At 44.4% G+C, this 19,714-nt stretch overlaps 1 protein-coding gene across 1 annotated transcript in view; it reads right to left on the bottom strand.

Moving 5' to 3' along the window:
• Nucleotides 1-19,714, bottom strand: part of MOGAT2 (monoacylglycerol O-acyltransferase 2) — a 493,563-nt gene that overhangs the window by 107,311 nt on the left and 366,538 nt on the right. The window contains exon 5 of the mRNA XM_069640058.1: nt 15,752-15,951. Coding sequence (XP_069496159.1) covers nt 15,752-15,951 — 200 coding nt within the window. The remainder of the gene's footprint in view (nt 1-15,751; nt 15,952-19,714) is intronic.

Genomic DNA, 19,714 nt, shown 5'->3' on the forward strand with positions numbered 1-19,714 from the left:
GTTGTGCAGTCGCACAGGACCTTATGGTTTGAGCAAGAGAAAAACTGTGCAAACAGTTATATGTAACATACCTGGATTACTCTGCAGTGTTTGACAGGTGGATCAGAACCTCTAATGGTCAACGTTGAATTAAAGGGGAATCCTTCCAGGTCTGTTGACGTTGTTGAATTTACTCCATATTGACACTGTGTTGTACATGAGGTTGGACAATGAGGGACATTATTATCATATTCCCACTATGTTTGGCTTTAAATAGGGGTGAATTTTGTCCCCTTACTATGTGGCCTATATTCATCAGACCTGGATGGATCACTTTGGAGGGTCAATAATTTCCAAACTGTGCTTCAAAAGGTCAAAAGAACGTGGCTATCGTATGCTGACGACCTAGTGATTTTGGATCAGACTCCTATTGGTCTTCAGTGTAATCTTAAGGAGATTTGGAACTATTCTGCTTTTGATCATCTAAAGCTGAACACATCCAAATCCTTTGTTATGCGTTTACCTAAGGTTCCTGTTACAAAAAACAGGTTTATATTTAACATAAATGTTAGCCCATTGGATATGAATAGTAGCCCATTGGAAGAGAAGTAGGAGGTATTGTACCTTTCTTTTTATATTAGTAATGCATTCTCTGATAAAGCCGGACAAGGTAAAATGAAAAATAAAATAATGCCTTTTCCTGCGAAGATGAAGCAATGCAATAATGAATACAGAGGGATTTCTATACTTCCTCTGGTCACGGTTTACAAGCAAAAAATAGTTCCTACTGCCCTTCATGGCTCAGAAATGTATTGTGAGGATTCAAAGATATGGTCAATTCGATTAGAAGGTTGGGTTTGGTGTGAACTTTTAACCGTATTCCTGATTTTCTGATACAGGTGATAAGAGTCAAATTAGGTCTAATTGCACTTTATTTGTTAGCCACACTGAAGAGATGTCCTTAGTATGTTGAAATTAAAATTGCAACACAAAATACCTGCCTTTAGTTAGTAAAGGAGGTGATTGGTTGTGAGCAAACTGGTGTATTAGCTATTTTTTTTAACTCAGTGTGAAATCCTTTGCAGGAATTTCGACTTTGATCAGACTACTTATCAGACCCAAGATGAAACAGCACTCCCCCCCCACTTCCATTCCTTGTGGAATTTTTTAAGCAAAATATATTTTGCTTAACAATGATAGCTTGCGCTGTGTTGGAGGCGGCCGTGCTAGGCGGTGCAGCCTGATGCGGCGTTGACTGACTATAGGGTCCTTTCCTCTGATCCACGCGATGGTGAAGCAGCGAGCTGCTAGCCTGTTGGTGTGGTTCTCTCAGATTGTTGTCAGGCTGATTTTGCAGCAATTTCTTCACGTTTCCTTTTGTGAGCACTCTGTACTTGGTCCAGGGTCCAAAGGTTCATGGCTCCGGCCCATGCCACATTCATCCTTTGGCAGCGTAGGTCTGTGCAGCGGTGGTTGCCATGGACAGAGAGCCCTGCCATGACTTCTCTGGACTGGGTGAGTGTTTATTTCCTTGTCTCCTGGGCTCCCCAGCTACTTACCGAGTCAGTGTGCTGAGGGTGCCGGTATTCGGGGCTGGGGACTCCAGTCTGGTTGGCTGGTGTCGGGGACTTTCACTGCCGCATGGGGGTTGCCCTTGTAGGCCTCTTGGGGGACCTTTTGGTGGCTATCTACCAAACACCGTCCAGTTGAGTGCCCAGTGGGTATTGGGCAGCTGTTTGTAGGCAAGCGTATCTTCTTTTTAAACGTTGCATTGTCCCTTCCCTGGGTCTCTCACCTAATCCCCTATCCTTTACCATCATGCCAGTTACAAGGCTGCAAGAAATGCAAATCATGTCCAGTAGGGACAAGGACACAGACTGCCCTTCTGAAACTTCTATTGCCCCTGCTTTCGGAGTGGGACCCGTAGATAACCAGCCTGCTGTTTTGTGTATGGGTGATCTATACATACAGTCACCACCCCAGGCTCCACACAGGAGCGGAAGTTGTTTTTCTTAAGTCATAGCCCTGAGCGCCAAAAGGAGACACAATCTACAGAAGAAACACCTTTTACTCACAGATATCTTGCTTGGTAATAAACTTTTTATGTGCAATGATAGCACTGCTGGCTCTCCTTTGAGTATGCCCATACAACCTCAGTCCAAGGCCCCTAACCTATATAATGTTTACGAGGGGCAAATGGGGTGACGCTTGAAGATAAGGTTTCTGATAAATCAAAAAGCCCTGTATGGATGAGTTTTCAGGCTCAGTTAGGCCAGCAAATGGAAACAGAAGAGCAGTCTGAAGAAGCTACCACAATAAGCATTGAGATGGGGATTGGACCACCCCAGAGCACCAGATAACTGGTTGCACTTTAAGGACCTTATGTTGCGGGACCTCAAGTCATGCTCCAATTTCGAGGAGTTTCAGTCCTGGGTGGGCTCTGTTGGTTCGAAGATGCCTTTGTTACGTCCACCATTTCCACGGAGGTCCACCCATACGGAGCCAACAGGAGTGGGCAAGGCCTCCCAAACATCTGGCTTTCAGAATGGGGTCCATCTGGGTTGTCAAACAGATCCCATTGAGCCTCCATATACAGACCCGCTCTTGCAGGCAAAGTCAGCCTCTGCTACTCCCCGTCTAGGGAACACAGTTCACTTGCAGTGTATCCCGCCTCCTGTGTCGACTTGTATAAAGCCAGCGTTAATTTGGGCCCCCTTTGGTTCAAGTGATATCGTCAAAAAAAAATCTCCCAAGGCCAGAATTCTGGACCCCAAAGTGAGGAGCTTTGCCTTAGACTCAAGAAACATCATTTAACTAATGTGGATAAGCCTAGACAAGAGGAGCCAAGGGAGTCACTTAAAAATAAAATCTTAGTATGGCTTAATCTCAAAGTGGGACCTGGGCGCATTAGACCTCAGGACTTGAAAGTCCTCCGTAGACTTCAGATTTATAATTGGTGTACTGAGACAATACTGACTGCATTCTCATTGGCTGTAGGTCTAGCAGTTTGCCTGTGCTTATAAACAGACTCACAAACGTTCAGGACATGTGCCCACCCACAAAAATAAGAATTGTTCTGAACCAACTCTCTCTTTATATGCATTTGTGGATCCTTCCAGGTTGTTTCTGGTGTGGTAATGAGCCAATTTTGATCCTGGATTGTCAGCCCGCGGAGGTTAGACTGATTGTTTTGTTTGTTAATTATATGTTGTATGTTATGCGCCCTGATGCCTGCGGCTTTTGGTGCTTTGTAAGCATATAAATAAAAATAAATATTATATAGGTGGACACTGTAACTGAGCTTACAAGCAAAATTAAAGCTGTAGAAACAACAATTACTTAATGTGCAGAGCATACTCTACCCTACAAGTAATATTATTCCATGGCATGTACATGAAATAGGCCTGAGAAGAAGAATTGGGGTGGACACTGTACCAACTCGTTAATTGCTGTATCTCTGAGTTGTTTTGGAGACTGAGCACATGTACAGGTAGTTTAGCAATTGTACTTTCTAAAATGATATTTTCTGCTGTCTGGTCGTTGTCAATCTTTGACATTTTCTACAAAAAGATTCAGTGAAGTCATCATTATTTCTTGATTATTATTTCTTGTGATAAATTTTACAGAAATGTGTGTGCTTTCTTCAATTGGATTGAACATTTATAATTTTGTTTTTCTTGTGTTAACATTAATTGTTTGATTGTTTGGAGTCAGTTTTGTTGATTTCGTATTCATGTCTGTTGGTAGGTTTCTATATTACATTGGATGAACTAGTACTTTAAAATAATGAAATATTATCCAATTTAAGTCAAATACCAGACATTATATTCAGTATAAGTTACTAGTATGAGAAATTAGTTATCACTAGTCTAACATTAGATCCTTATTGATTGCCTGAAACTTCACATATGTGACCAACGATGATTGTTTATCAAGTCTTTTACACAAAAAAAGATTTCCATTGGGGACATCCCTGTGGTGACATTTACCTCCAAGTCCCTTTTGAGTAGGGTCCTCTCTCCCTTTTGTAGTATATACATATCAGCTGTATGCAGACTTAGATTTTGATGGTGGGTCAAAAGAAAGTTATTTATTGGACTGGTGGAGTAACTATGAACATCTAATCAAAAACACATCTTTTGTGGACTATATCAGAGTTTGTTTCCATGTTTTTATCCCTGTACATGGATCCAGCAGGCTTGTACTGGCCCACTAATGGATTCAAGGCCAGAACCTGAGCCACAGAAAACTCCAGAAGCACCAGAGAGCACAACCTCCTAGGACAGCGGGGGACCGACCATAGGAAGAATGTCTACCCCTTGCCTCCTTTCTCTGGCCACAACATTGGGTATCAGAGAAAAGGGGGGTATGTTCATTGAAGCAGCCAGAGAAACAAGTGAACAATTTTCCTAGGCACCTAGGGGTTTAGCTGTCCACAGTATCAGGGTTGTTGTAAGAAGCCAGGCAGGTGGCTGAGACGAAATCAGATGCCATAACTGGGTTTTGATACCTATAAAGGTGTGGCGTGGACAGATTGGACACAGGGAGGTTTTTAAGTGGGAGTTAGATGTGATGAGGGTGATAAGGTACCACTAGGAGCGCTCAGACACAAAGGTGGCATATTTTCGGGTATAGACTTTTATTGATCAAGAAAGACTGGGAAGAAAAGCCTCTCTATCCCTAAATCTAAGAAGGGGTTCCCTGTCTCAAAAGAACTAGTGAGTGAAAATCGTCAGGATGTCCAAAAGTATGAAGTCTGTCCCAGTCACATTCCCAAAACCTAACTCTATCCCTCACATTATAAACTAACAAAATGGGGCAAGGGTGATCTCACTCTGAAGAAAATAGTGTTCGCAAGGCAACAAAAAAATTCCCAGCCGGGTGGGCTTCCAAGAAAATACTGTTACATTACTAGGGTGTTTCTTCTTTTCCCTAGACTTCAAAAGGACAAATGTCTTTCCAGTCTCTTCTCATACAAAACACAACATATTCTCCTAAATGTACAACACGTTCTCAGTCCTAGGGTTTTAAACCACTTTATTTTTAGCCTTCTATTCGGGCGCAAATCCCAGACTTGCAATACGAGAGGTCTTGGTGTACTCTCCTGCCAATACCCAGTTATCTCATATATTGTGTTTCTTCCTTGTATAGGACTCCAGCCCGTTATTCCAGGTTATCTTTAGGGTCCCAGACCATTTAATACTTGGTCTCTCTTTTGGTTGCAGGTCCCAGACCCGCAATGGAACCCTGGGTCAGTGTGGTTTACTCTCCTGCAAATGTACTGTTCCTTGTTTGAATCGTGCTTTTACGTGGAGTCACAGAAGCCCTTATACATTCTACTTGATACTAAATTCTCAGTATTTCTCTTAGTGTATCAGTCCAAAATATTCCATAGTCCATATTTGGTCCTTTCTGTGCTTCACCCTGTTAGGCAGAATCACATGCTTTACCCTTTGGGACCACTACATGCAATTAGGACTACAAGTGTCAGTACAATTTCACCTTTGGTACAAGCCCATACTACACAGTATTGTGGTAGCAGTGGCTGAGCAGCCAGACTTATCTCAAGAGTAAAGTAAGCAGTACAAGAGGTTACACAAAGGACCAATAATCGCAGTGATTCAAATAATCATTTACTCATAGTTTCTTGGTAAAAGAATATACATTTATTTACACAGTCATTTTGAAGATTACACTAGCAAGAGCAGCTCAATATCATATACTAATATGCTACAAATACACAACCAATAAGGTACTGAACAAGTTCAGCTCCCCTGAAGTGGGAGCAAAATGGCACTTTGTTACTTTTAAAAGGGGTAAAAAGACAAGTTTAAAAGAAATCAAGGCACAAATACTTTCATAGGCAGGGCAAAGGGTTTCAGTTCACTACAACCAGCAATTCAATTCAATAGGCCTAGGCCAAAGTCAATGGTTCAGAGTCTTGTATAGGAGAGCACAGTTCTGGTAGTAAACGGTTTAGTCTTTGCCACGGATCTTGGAAGAATTTGGTCAGACGAAAAGTTAGATGTTGGTTTAGGGAAGGCAAGCCTTCAAAGTCAGGAAAGTTTCACAAACTTTCACCATGGCCGAAAAGATTTCCTGAATGCATTTGCACAGTACCTTTAAAGTGAAGAAGAGCTGTAGCTGAGGCAGTTGTTCCTGGCAGTTCCTGCAGATCTCGCTGTTCCTGAGCTTCAGTCATGGGGACAAGAAGGACGACATCGGGAGGTTCCTGCACTGCCCAGGGAAGAGGCCACCAGCTTGGCAAAACATCGGTTCAAGGTGTGAGTGCCTTAAAGACCACAAACTGGTATCCTTCCCACTGGCTATCCGGTTTTCAGCAGCACTCTGAAGAAAATTCGATACGAGTTGGTTGTTCCCACCAGACTCAAGGGAAGAAGTTAACCTTGAAGGGCTTCTTTGTCGTCGGAGTTTCAGGCAATTCGGACCTGCAGCAGGGCTTCACTGGTGGACCAGGAGTTGCAGCAGTCGTCTTCCTTTAGCTCGTCTTTGGTTCTTTCGTTCCAGTGGTCGACTCTGCTTTCCAAGTCTCAGAAGCCTGACTTCAAACAGTTTTCCCCTATTCATTCCAGCCTGGCTGTCACTCACACAGCAGGGTGGCTGTCCTTACCGGACAGCTAGCCGGCCAATCACGCCAAAGTGCATTCAGGTCTCGTAGGAGACTAAGCACAGGGAGTTTCGGGCACCTCCCTCATATCCTGTCCACCCAAGACACTCATGCGCCAGAGGAGGGCTTCATCACCGAAGCCCGCCAAAGGTCAACGAACAAAGGGACCAAACCTGGTTTGGCGCACAGAGTTGGACACTAGAAGGACCTTTCCTAAAAGAAACGGCAAAAAAAGTTGACCGGAGTCTGTTTTTACAAATAGATCTTGGGTGCCATATTGGAAAACAAAGCTGACCCGATTTTTAGCTACCGTTGTTCGCGGTCGGGAAAAATCATGGTAGTTTGTTTAAAACCACTGCCACCAGCCATTTCAAGTAGGAAAGGGTAACATCTGACTGTTAGATGAGTGTTCAGACTCAGGGGATGCTAGGCAACCCCTCCAGCACTCTATAAGAAGATACACTGAAACACTTGTGTACGAGCGCCATACAAATAAAATATCATATATCATATAGTGTGTGTTGGGTCTGTAAATTTAAAAGACTAGTAAAGACAATTTAACTTGACATGCTCTGGGAGACAGTCAGTCCCAGAGAAGGTATTTAAACCTTGGGGCATCTGAAAGACACCCCTGTGCCACTGCACTGAAGGTGCTGTGTGACACACAAGAAAAAGTAAAACACACATCAAAATACATGGAAGAGTGGGGAAAAAAGGCTCACACTCTTCCCAGGTAAAAAAATCGAATCCTAGAAATCCAGCAAAGTTGCTGGGGGTCTCAAAAGGTAAAGGAAATTAGCATATTTTGAGAATCCTCCCTAACACACCCAGCTTCCTCCTGTGAATTCCTACCAGCCCGTGTACTTTCATGTTCGGTTCGCTTCTTCTGGGCAGCGGAACACCGCCTCGAGGCTCTGGTATCCTTTGGAGTTGCTCTCAGTTCGGTTTTTCTGCCACAGCATCCAGTTCCCTTATTGTGGCCTGCTCTCGCCTCGGTGTTGCTGTGGATGCGGTATGATGCCCCTACGTATATTCGGTAAGTGAGCTTCAGAATAGCTGGCTCCCGTGCTATGCTCGCTCTCTTTCCTTCCTAAGAAAACGACATCTCGTTTCCGTGTTTGTCTCACATTTCCCTGCCTGGAGGGACTCTCCTCTGGCTTTCAGCTGTACTCCATTTAAACTCCTGCGTTGAGAAAAGGCATTGTCTTGAACCAATCAGATTTGTTAAAGGACTAGACCGCTCACTTCGGTTTACCCAAGTGATCTTCTTCCTCTCAGTCCTCCTCTTCTTCTCAGTGCATGGTTTCAGATGTAAAAAGTCAATGTCAATGCTAGAAAGATCTTTAGTCTGAATGCATGAATTAGTTGGATTGGTTTCACAATAAAACATATCAGTACTATCAGGACAGAAAGCAGGGGAATTTAATACCCGAAAAGGGGTTGAAGGAGTTCCAGCGGGGCAATACGGCATCTCTTGAGGATGGTTATCCCTAGTCCCATAAGGTGCTTCCCTTCCCAGGTGATCCTCCCCCTCTGTACCGCCCCAGGGGAATTATTGTACTGTGGACGTACCACCCTGGCCCCCTGGGAAAGGTCTACTCTTAGGGAAAAAGGGACAATATCCTCAGGTCACAGGGTATAGAGAAAAGGATACGCTGAGGATTAATCAAGGGAAACTCTATGCAGTTGTGGCAGTAGGAGGCAATTTAGGATTAGATCAACAACAGTCCTGTAACGCTAACGAAAAGGGAAGATCCCAAATAAGAGCTAAATTGGTTAAATAAAATAATCAGAGACCCTATGAAAACTATGGGGAATTTAGAGGCAGACTCAGTTTTCACACTTCTAGAGCCAGAGAAGGAGCTGATGTCCAGATTGTTGAAGAGGAGGGGGACTCAGGGAAGCAAGCCCCCTGGAGAAGGGAACAAATAGGAATGCTGCACATCTTTTTTTAATTTGCATTTTATTCAGCATTGATATCAGCGCAAAAGCATCTTGCAGCTAGTTACAGAAAGTGCATAGTACAGTTCATAAAGTGCAAGAGTATACATATGGGTTACAGCATATTGGTAGGTGGTAGAAACACACTTTGTCAAGCCTCACCTCATGGTGCAAGGGGCTTCAGGTGTGCAAACAGGCTTGAGAGACTACATTGGCGATTGTACGCAGACTGCCAAAGCCTCAACTCATGGGACTGGGGGGCTACTTCAGGCGTGCAGACAAGCATCAGAGACAAATTGGTGTTTCTACACAGATTGGCAAAGCCTCACCTCATGGTAGGGGGGGCTAGTTCGGTTGTGCAAACAAGCACAAGAGACAGAATTCAAGTGTTTACACAGACTGGCAAGCCTCACCTCTTGGTACGGGGCGCTACTTCAGTTGTGCAAACAAGCATCAGAGACAAATTGGTGTTTCTACACAGATTGGTAAAGCCTCACCTCATGGTACGGTGGGGGCTACTTCAGTTGTGCAAACAAGCACAAGAGACAGAATATGAGTGTTTACACAGACTGGCAAGCCTCACCCCATGGTATGGTGTCTACTTCAGGCATGCAGATAAGCATAAGAGACAAAATTGGTGAGTTTACACCGGCAGGCAAGCCTCGCCATGGTACAGGAGCTCACTCAGTTGTGCAAACAAGCATAAGAGACAACATTGGTGTGTGTGTGTATGTGTGTGTGTGTGTGTGTGTGTACAGCGTCTGGAAAGCCTTTCCTCATGGTGCAGGGGGATACTTCAGGTGTGCCGACAAACACAAGAGACAAAATAGGGGTGTGTACAGAGACTGGCAAGCCTCACTGGTTGATGGTCTTTCCAACTAATGACATTGCATGTAATGTCATTCCATCAAATTTTTTTCCATCTAAACACTTTGCATCTAATGCATTTCTTTTCTTTTTTTGGGGGGGGTGCCTTTTGGTGGGGACCCCTCACAACCCCATTTTTTACCCTTTATAATGCACCTAAACAAAAATTAACCCTTTATCCCCCACACATATGCATTTGATGGACATCTTTTAGATGGAAAAGATTCGATGGAATGGCATTAGATTCAATGAGCAGATACCAGCCTTCACCTCATGGTCCAGGGACTATTTCAGGCCTGCAGACGAGCATAGGAGACAAAATTGGTGAGGGCTAAGTCATGAATGCACATTCAGGTGAATTCTCACAAAGAGGAGTTGGGGGCTACGTCGGAAATGGTGATAGAAGGAATAATGCCATGAAGCATGAAGGGATGATTGTGGTTACAAGTAGGTTTACACGTTGGAATGAACCAGGACGAGAAATATAATGAGGCATTTGAGAAGCCACATAGTCACAGATGCTAAGAAATGCAAACATTGTAAAGAAAGTCTCTGGGAAAGGAAATAAGACATGCCCTGCCTGCTGGCTCTGTGTGATGGTGATGTAGAGGGAGTACAGCAGGCTGATGTAGGGAATAAAATACTATGAGGCATAAAGGAATGGTTACAGATACAGCTGGGTTAACAGGTTGCAGACATACTCTGAAAAAGCCTCACCCAGTGGGGCTGGGGCTACTTCGGCTGTGCGAGGGTTACAGTTTGTAGCAAGGGAACTATGAGGAGATTTGAGGGGTTCCACAGGGAGCAGTATTTTGCAAAGTCAGGATTACTTTGATTGATAGCAAGTTGGCAGGATAGTCTGGATAGTGTATCTGGATATGTGAAACTTCAAGTGCAAATGCCATTTGGGTGATAAGGGAGGGCCAGACGGGGTATGCAATAATTAATATGAGTGGGTCGCAGAAGTACCTTTGAACATGGAGGAGGTGTGGGTTCAGGCCCTTTCGGCCCAGACAGGCCCATAAAGGTTGAGGCCTTGGACAACAGCCTTTGACTGAGGCAGGCTTCACCAGCCGGCGCAATGCATGCGCTTCTTCTTGGAGAGAGCCCAACTAATGGGTGAGCTCTGCAGGAGGTGCTTGCCTGCATCCTGAAGTGGTTTTTGCACACGCCGGTACGGCAGGCCAGGAGGAACCGGTGGCCATCTTTAAATGGCCCAGAGTCATCGTCCTAAAGATAGCCATCTCGAATGGGTGCAGGTAATCCACTACATCGCGCGGCAAAGGGCTTTGGTGGAGAGAAGCCTAGGTCCAGACAGGTTGAGGCCTTGGACCTCGCCTTTGACTGAGGCCGGAAAGTAAGTGCTTCTTCTTGAAGCAAGCCCAAACAATGGGTGAGCTCCACAGGAGGGCCTTGCCTGCACCCTGAAGTGGTTATTGCACACGCCGGTGCGGCAGGCCAGGAGGACCGAGAGGCCATCTTTAAATGGCCCGGAATCATTGTTGTAAAGATATCCATCTCAAATGGGTGCAGGTAATCCATATCATCGCAGGGCACAGGTCTTTGGTGAGATGAAGCCCAGACAGTTTGAGTCCTTGGGCCTCTGCCTTTGACTCAGGCCGGCTTTGCCAGCCGGCTCAATGTATATGCTTATTCTTGAAGAGAGCCCAACCAATGGGCGAGATCCGCAGGTGGGCTTGCCTGCATCCTGAAGTGGTGTTTGCACAGGCAGGTGCAGCAGGCCAGGATGACCCGGCTGCCATATTTAAATGGCCCAGAGTCGAGGTTGCAAAGATACCCATCTTGAATGGGTGCAGGGAAACCACAGCATTGTGGGGCACACGGCTTTGGTGGAGTGAAGCCCGGGACCAGACTTGGTCTGGTCCCGGGCTTCAGGACCATGGCTTTGGACTGTGGCCTATGACTGGGGCTGGCTCCACAAGCCACCGAAATGTATGCACTACTTCTTGAAGAGTGTACAACCAATGGGTGAACTCGGCAGGATGGGTTTGCCTGCATCCTGAAGTGGTGTTTGCACACGCCGGGACGGCAGGCCAGGCCGGCCAGTAGGACCCGTAGGGGCATAGAGGGAGAATTATACTTCAGACCCTGAAGGGGGACCCAGAGAGGCAAACCCGTCTTATTCATGAATGGTGCCGGTGCATCTGTCAAGGTCTGCGAGGGGGTGCCTTTCCACCCGCCAGGTCAGAACTGGCAGGATGAAAGGCACCCGCTCGCAGACTCGTAGTTTGCCGGTCCGGAAACGACAGTACCGGCAAGCTTACTGGTACCGTTGTTTTCGGACCGGCAACCTTATAATGACCCCCATTGGGTTTCGAGAGCTTCTTCAATAGTGTCCTCCTTTGGTGCGTTGAATTATTTTGTCTTATTAATACTAACAAACTATGAGTCCAACGGATGACTCACCAATTATTAACAACAAAAAGAAATAGCCCCTATCCCCTCGTCCCCACCCCCCCTTTAACAGGACAAGCTAGTAAGCATGACTCAAATTACTTTTCCTGTCCGACGGTCACATGTTCCTTTTTCTATGTTGTATAGGACACTTCTCCATAATTTCAGATTATATTTATGTTTCCAAGCATTTTGGTTTGTGAAAGTAGTGCTCCTTGTCCCTGACATTTTCATGGAAGGGAAGCCAAGTCTTTAAAAATTGTGGGTATGTCCCAGCTTTAAGAGAACACACTTTCTCCATTGCTAGTACGCCCCAGGTCTTGATCCACCAACATGCAACTATAGGGCCTTCCGGTATTTTCCAATTCTGGGCTAGGGTCATGCGGGCTGCGGTTAGTAGGTGTGTGATGAGTGCTGCCGTTCCCCCTGTTGTGGCGTTTACCCCTTCCACCTCTGCTCCTAAGAGTATTACTACTGTCAATTCAGGTAATTGTGCCCCTTTAATCTTTTTGATATGAGCTAGGATTTCTTTCAAAAATATTTTGGCTTTAGGACGTGTCCACCACATGTGTCCCAAGGTTCCTATTTCCCCACATTGTCTCCAGCAGAGGAGCGAGTGGTCTTTATTCATCGCGTTCAACCTCTGGGGTTTTAGTCACCATCCGCGACAGATTTTATAGGCCGATTCTTTTATAGCCATGCATTAAGATGATTTGTGAGCCCACCTCCAAATCTGTCCCCATTCCTCTTCCGTGATATCGACGCCCAAGTCTTTCCTCCATTTGGTCATGTATGGCAGGTCGTCTGTGTATTGTGTTTTTTTCAGTAGCCTACATATCCTCAAGATCCCTTTTGTAGTTACCCCTTTGCGCATATTTAGTTCCAGTCCTACCAATGTACGTGTACCAGCTCTCTTCACTTCCCTCTGAGAAATCCAGTGTCTGATTTGGATATATTTGTACCTCTCTCCCTCCCCTATGTGGAATTTGCGCTTGCATTCCTCGAAGATGAGCAGGTTGCCATCTTGGTAGAAGTCTTCTAATTTCAGTGTGTCGCGTCCCTCCTATCTTTCCTAGTAGGCTGCCTTTATTCCGGGGGAAAAGTCTGCATTATGGCACATCGGGCTGTGTGGTCCCAATCCCGGGGCAATTTCCCTCATTTCAATGCTACGTCCCATTTTTGCAGCGAGTCTAGTGTTGCCTTCAGTAATTGGTCTCCTGCTGCTCTGTTCCGGGTGTGTAAGGATTGTAATGCACTTAGAGGGATAGTGGTCGCTTCTTGTTCTATTCTACACCAATCTTTATGCGGGTCTGGATTTGACCATCGTAACATGGGGGCGATATGGGATGCTAAGATGTACCTTTTCACATCCGGGGCTCCCAAACCTCCAGTCCACAATGGTCACAGGAGAACCGATCTTTGAATCCGGGGTTTCTTTTTATGCCAGATAAAGGCAATGATCTTCTCATGTAGGGTTTTTATCATCTTGGCTGGTATGATTACGGGTAGCTAGTGGCCTATAATAAATCGAGGTATGACTATCATTTTAACCGCAGCTATGCTGGAGACCATGAAAGTTCTTGTCCGTCCCTCCTATGCAAGTCCTCTCTTAGCGTTTTCCACAGAGGCAGGATATTTGCCCCATTTAGTTAAGAACAACTTCTTGTTAGTTTTATCCCCAAATACTCTAATTCTTTGTCTTCCAAGGACAGCGGATGACCCATGCTTAGTTCCCGGATTTCACTCTGAGTATCCGTTATATTGAGGGCTTTGGATTTTTTAAAGTTAATCTTGAACCCCGAGGCCTCAGAAAATTCCTGTAGTCTAATCATCACTCTCGGCAGGGTCCGTTTTGTGTCTCTCAAGAAGAGCAGGATATCGTCTGCATAATAGGTTAGTTTATGCGTCCCTCCTTTAGATTCTATCCCCAGAATTTCGGGATCCTGTCTAATTGTAGCTGCAAATGGTTTCATCGGTGGTCAGTCAAAAGGCCGAATACATAATACCGAATGCCAAAAATCTCGAAACCAAAATCTCGAAAAAAAAATATTGAATTATTTATTAATTTATTTATATGTGTTTTTGCGGTCAGGTAAGTAAAAAAAATGGTTAAAAAAAATGGTTAAAAAAAAAAAGGGGGGGGTGGGGGGGGGGGGGGGAGTTAACCCCCCCATTTCGAAAAAAAAAACGTCCAAAAAAAATTCGATATTTTTTTTTTCGGCCTTTTGTCTTTGAGATTTTGGTTTTCGAGATTTTGGTATTCGGTATTATCACTATGAACCGGTTCCATCACCATGGCAAAAATCAGAGCCGACAGTGGGCAGCCCTGGCAAATCCCCCTCTGGATTTTAATCTCTTCAGCAAGCTTCCCATTCACCATGATTCTTGTGGATGGCAGTTGGATATTGGCCAATACCATTCGCCTAAATGCCGGTCCACATCCAAATTTTCCCAGTACCCATTCTAGGAACCCCCAATCCAGGCTGTCAAACGGTCTTCTCACGTCTAGTGCTGCTATAGAGAATTTCTGTTCTGTTCTTGTGCCTAAATCTATCATATCTATAGCCCTTCTGATGTTGTCTTGTGTGCGTCTCCCCCACCTGATCCTGGTGTATGGTCCTTGGTAATACTAACGCCAGCCTCCTTGCTAGGATTTTTGCCTACATTTTAATGCTGCTGCTTAATAAGGAAATCGGGCGGTAGTTGGCGCATTCAGTTTTATTTTTCCCTGGCTTGGGGATCAGCACAGTGATGGATCTACCCATGTGCTCTGTTACCGTCCCTTCCTCTCTAATTCTATTAAATAGGCATATCATGGATTGTAGTAGTTTGTTCCAAGGGTCTTATAGTAGCCATTACTAAACCTTTGTTTTATTGGCAGGTAACGTAGCTATGGCTTTCTTCTTCGGTCAGTTGTGGCAGGTTCACATTTCTAATATAACTGCACCGCCCAACTCTTAATGATGCTATGTGGATTTTTGGTCAAAACTCCACAAAAAATATTGCATGGATGGTCAAATTTGCTGTATTTGCTAAATACCACCGATTTTACCGTTACGACCAACTCTGAATGGCCATTCAGTCTTTTAACACAGACAATGTAAAGCTTAACAAACCAGCACTAAACTAACATTCCCTTCACCCACATCCTACTGACCCTCCCAATACCCGTTCAGCAAACTGGCTACAAACTACAAAAAGCGAATCATATATGAATCGCGTTCCCAAGTACCCACCCCCACTATCATGTTAAGCATAATTGCACTTTATTGGGAAGGTGTGGCACTCAGGGTTAGGAAGGGGGAGTTAGGGGAAACTGGTGACAGGGAAGTTGGGGATGGAGGGAGGAGGGTGAGGGAGGGGAGTATAGATGGGGGGTGGAGTTAGAGGTTAAGGGTTTAACTGGACGATGGACGTAAGAAGCACATGGAAGCTATAACTGAGATATTCGCTTAGAAGGGGGGGGTTGAAGTGTGACTAATTGGTTTATGGAAAAAAGGGGCCAACAACAAGCAATGTTCCCATCATGGGAAAAATATAGGGTGAGACAGAGTGTTGATCAAGCCAGGGAAGGGGAGGACATGGTGAAATACAGGAGAAAGTAATCCTCAGATGGGGGAATGGTGGGAGAGCCCCCTCCATAGTCTGACCTGAGGTGAATGCGCATGAAATCTGATGAACTAAGGCCCAATGGGGCAGCATTAAGTGGTTTAATGGACATGGACTCACGGATGGGCTGCATGACCATGAGAAGGACATATGAGGACGGCCAAGACAATCTTAAAAGTTGTACCATATGCAATGATTCATGTTGAAATGTTTAGTGTTCTTGTATTAGGTTTGCTTTAAAAATAATAAAAAAAGAAAAAAGTATAATTGCACTTGCCTTCGAGCACACAGATATGCGCAGTTCTGACTTACCCACTGTATAAATTGGCCTTCTGTATGGGAGAAGGCCAAAGTTGTACTGAAATACACCCCGGGCATGGAACAGAGGCAGCGAGACTCCCATTAGTTTCCTTAGTTTTTCTTGTGTCCGCCTCAACCAGGAGCCCTTTGGATTCTCCACTTGGTCGAAAAGTTCATTTTCTCCAAATGAAAAGACTGGAACCAGCGATGCACTGTGGACAAAAATTCTTCATTGTTACAATTTTTTTAAATTTTTTTTTTATTGTTACAGTTGATAAATCAACTTTCCAATATAAAAAATACATATAATATTTAAAAAAAATTGACAATTACACTTACAACCACCGTTGCAAATCATCCCTAATCACAAAAAAATTAAATAATGATATAATGTAACATCCTCATCTACACTGGCTAACACACATTCTTCCTGTCTATTTACCATACCTATAATATATTTACATTAAAAGAATAAAACAATGAAAGACTAGTCAAATTACCACACTCTTCGGGGATTATTTGCCAAGTATAAGAAATAATAGAACCATTTCAGTACAATATAAAGACAAATGCAATTATTTCTAGCTATGCATCTTTAGTTCAATATGCCATTAACATTTCTATTCCCCAGCACCGTTATTATCATCTTTTAATTTCAGGGCCAGTAGAAAATTGACTACTGCAATTCTCACTTTAGTCAGCCTAGTGTTGTAAACATACCACCAAAATGATTCCTTCGTAAGCAGTATATAACCTTCAAAGTGTGGTCTAAAGAACAAAGTTATTTTATCAATTAAAGAAGGAAAAATGACTATTAAATCATGTAGTGTTTCGCTCACATTAATATTTTTACAGAATCTACAATAATTCATCTTCTCCGATAATAACTTCCATTTAGCCAAAACATTCCTGGTGTGCCAGACGTTAAACCTGAATCTCAAGAACATATCTCTATATTTTGCTCCCGGAAATTTCATTAGATACAATACAGCTGTTCTTAACTTTTTCATCTTGGTCTTATAAATCACTAAATGTTTGGTCTTTACACATTGATCATAAGTGCTGCACCAATCCCACAGCAAAATCTTTCTCTTAGCCTTCATTGGATTATTTACCAACAATTCCTCTGATACATTAGCATTCTGTAGAAATTCTTGAACCCTCCGCCTCCATATATATGAGTGATGGTCTGTTGTTTTTATGTATATGGACAATATGTGCATGATGGATTTCTCTTCTACCGCTATTATACATTTGCGATACATACAGCACAGTTTCCACATATACATTGTATAAAGTGAAGTCAGCCCCAACTCATATCGCACCAGACATATTGACACAGATTTAGGCAACTTCAACAGTGATTTCCAATAAGAACCTTCCAATGTTGTCCAAAACAATTCGTCCCTCCAAGCTCTTGACTCTGCGCCATAGATCACTGTTGGTACAGCTTTCTAACAATAATATATGACTATAGGTTTTAAGGAAAACATTCCATATTTGTAACTCAGCAGTGATGCCTGAGCAGTAACTGTTTTCATTTTCTATCTTATTTCGTTATAATATGGTATATCAGACTCTGAGGTGTTCATATTCAGGCCTAGATATTTATGTACCCTGGCATCTTCTAGGCGCTGAGACTGTAGATGCCAGGAGAGACGAGCTGTCTTATTTCCATGTTTTGTTTCCAACTTCATAGTTTTTGATTTCTTCACACTTATAGTCAGTTTATTCTCTCGTACATATATTCCCACCACATCCAACAATCTCTGTAATCCCCTCGCTGTTTTTGCCAGCAGCACCAAGCCATCAGCATAAAACAGCCAGGGGATCACGACCGAGTCCAAGCGAGGCGAATCTGACACCATGCTCCTGAATTCATCTGCCAAATCTGCTATGTAAAAGTTAAACAACGAAGCAGCCATTCGGCATCCCTGCTTCAGCCCTCTAAAGGTACGAATGCAACGAGTCAAGATGCCGTCCAATGAAATTCGAACCTGAATTGAGGTGTTCGTGTGGAACTCTTGTATCCAGAATTGCAAATGTACCGGACACTTTTAAATGACAATTTTCTAAATAGTAACTGCCTAGACACAGAGTCAAAGGCAGTTTCAAAATCTATGAATTTCATAAATAAATTCTGTTTCATCTGCTGTTCGTGTTTTTTAATAGCATGAGTCGGTGTTGAGTCGAAGGAGTTACTGGTGCGGAGTTCTGCAGTCTGTTCTGCAGTCTGTCTACACTGTCTCTACCTTGTGGGTGTACCTGCGTGCCTGCGTGCACTGAAAGACTCGATCCCCCCGTGCAGCGGGCGGGGAGTCGGTGTTGAGTCGAAGGAGTCCAAGGAAGTTCAAGGAAGCTCGAGGGGGCTGCTTTCGTCTATGCGGCAATGAAAGTCGTTCTTTCCGCCAAAACACGAGTTCAACGGCATCTGGAGGCGGGGATGCCACCGAAATCAGCGACTCCAGTGTGCGCAACTCTTCCTATCCACGACTGCTCTACCGGCCTGGACTGTGTCCTCACAAATGAGCCGGCACATCCTTCAGATATCATTGGACTCTTGGATGAGTCCCAAGTAAGTGACACGAAAGTTTGTGACCTAATGTCAAGAGTTACCCCTAGTTGTATGAAGGCTGGTATGGGAAGTCCACCTGTCAATAACGATGGTAATAGTACTGAAAATGTCTCTCCCAATCACCCTGCACTGGACCTCTCCCCTTGCCCCCTCTGGCCGTTAGTAAGGATGTGCCCACGGGTCGTGCACTGGCTGGATTGGTCTTTACAGGGGGGAGCGGGAGTTCTGTGAGTGACGTTGTGGCCAATCTCAGTACTAGCAACGCAACGCCACTGGCAGAACTCAGTCAAGGCTCCACGGATAGTATTGCATCCGATGCGGAAATCTTTCCTGCGACAGCAACTGTCACGTGCCTAACGTCCACCGTGTCCAGTCATCTGGGCCCAACTCATTGTGTGGCTGGTTGCAACGGTATCAACTGTATGTCCAAAAATCCTGAATCAAGATCAACTTCCGGCAGAGAATTACCTCACGGCCGCTTTTTCAGTGCAGTATCCACAATAGGATCTGTAGGTGAAGCCACACTTAGAGTTTCACTGTACCTGCGCTTGCGGCTCTAACTGCGAAGATGACGACGTGGTCTTTAAATGCACAGACGGCTGCGAGATAGGTCAGCATACAAATCCAGCAGATGCTCTTTGGACGCAAATGTCAAGGGAACATGAACCCGCTCTGGTCAATGCTGGTGTAGTTGGCATGGACCACAGAAACTCACTTGAGGTTGTGAACAAACTGCTGGCTGACCTTACTCGCATTAACAAACAAAGAATGCGGAAATGTGACATAGGAAAAACGCCGGACAGCCTACTGACTACAGACCCACTGTCCAGGGTGCCACTTGTCGAAAAGGCGTCTTCGCCTATCTCTGTACCACAGAAACTGCAGTGTCCGCTGCCTTGTCAAACGCTGAAGATTGGATGAAAGCATCTCACCTAGTCTTAGATGCTCCCAAAACAAAAAAGCAAAAAGTTTGCATCAGAACGACCGATTGAATGCAACTAACTCAATGGAAGCGTTGCAATGCGAACAAAGCGGGAGTGAATTATCTGTGTCAGCAAACGAGGACGAGTTAGAGCAAGTGTCCTCTGACTCCTCTCTTATGGAACAACCATTTCCTAAGATCAGATGGCGGGTATCTCGCAAAAAAAGAAGTGCGCGCCGTGGAGAGTTTGAGCATGTCGCACCAAGAATCGCTCAATCCCCTCAAGACATACAGGCTCTGATTAGGTCATCCATGAGTATGTCCATTGCACCATTCCTCAAAATGTATGAGCACCTCAACGACTGCAATACACACGTTGACAACCAATGTGTGTAAAATTGATCAAGACTCCCTTCGCTGTAAGGTGGTACTAGAAGAGCTGAACAAGAAGACTGATGGAACTTTTGCAGCCTTGTTG

This window comes from Ambystoma mexicanum, chromosome 7q (assembly GCF_040938575.1).
Source record: "Ambystoma mexicanum isolate Mex_15411 chromosome 7q, UKY_AmexF1_1, whole genome shotgun sequence".
NCBI classification, from domain to species: Eukaryota; Metazoa; Chordata; class Amphibia; order Caudata; family Ambystomatidae; genus Ambystoma; species Ambystoma mexicanum.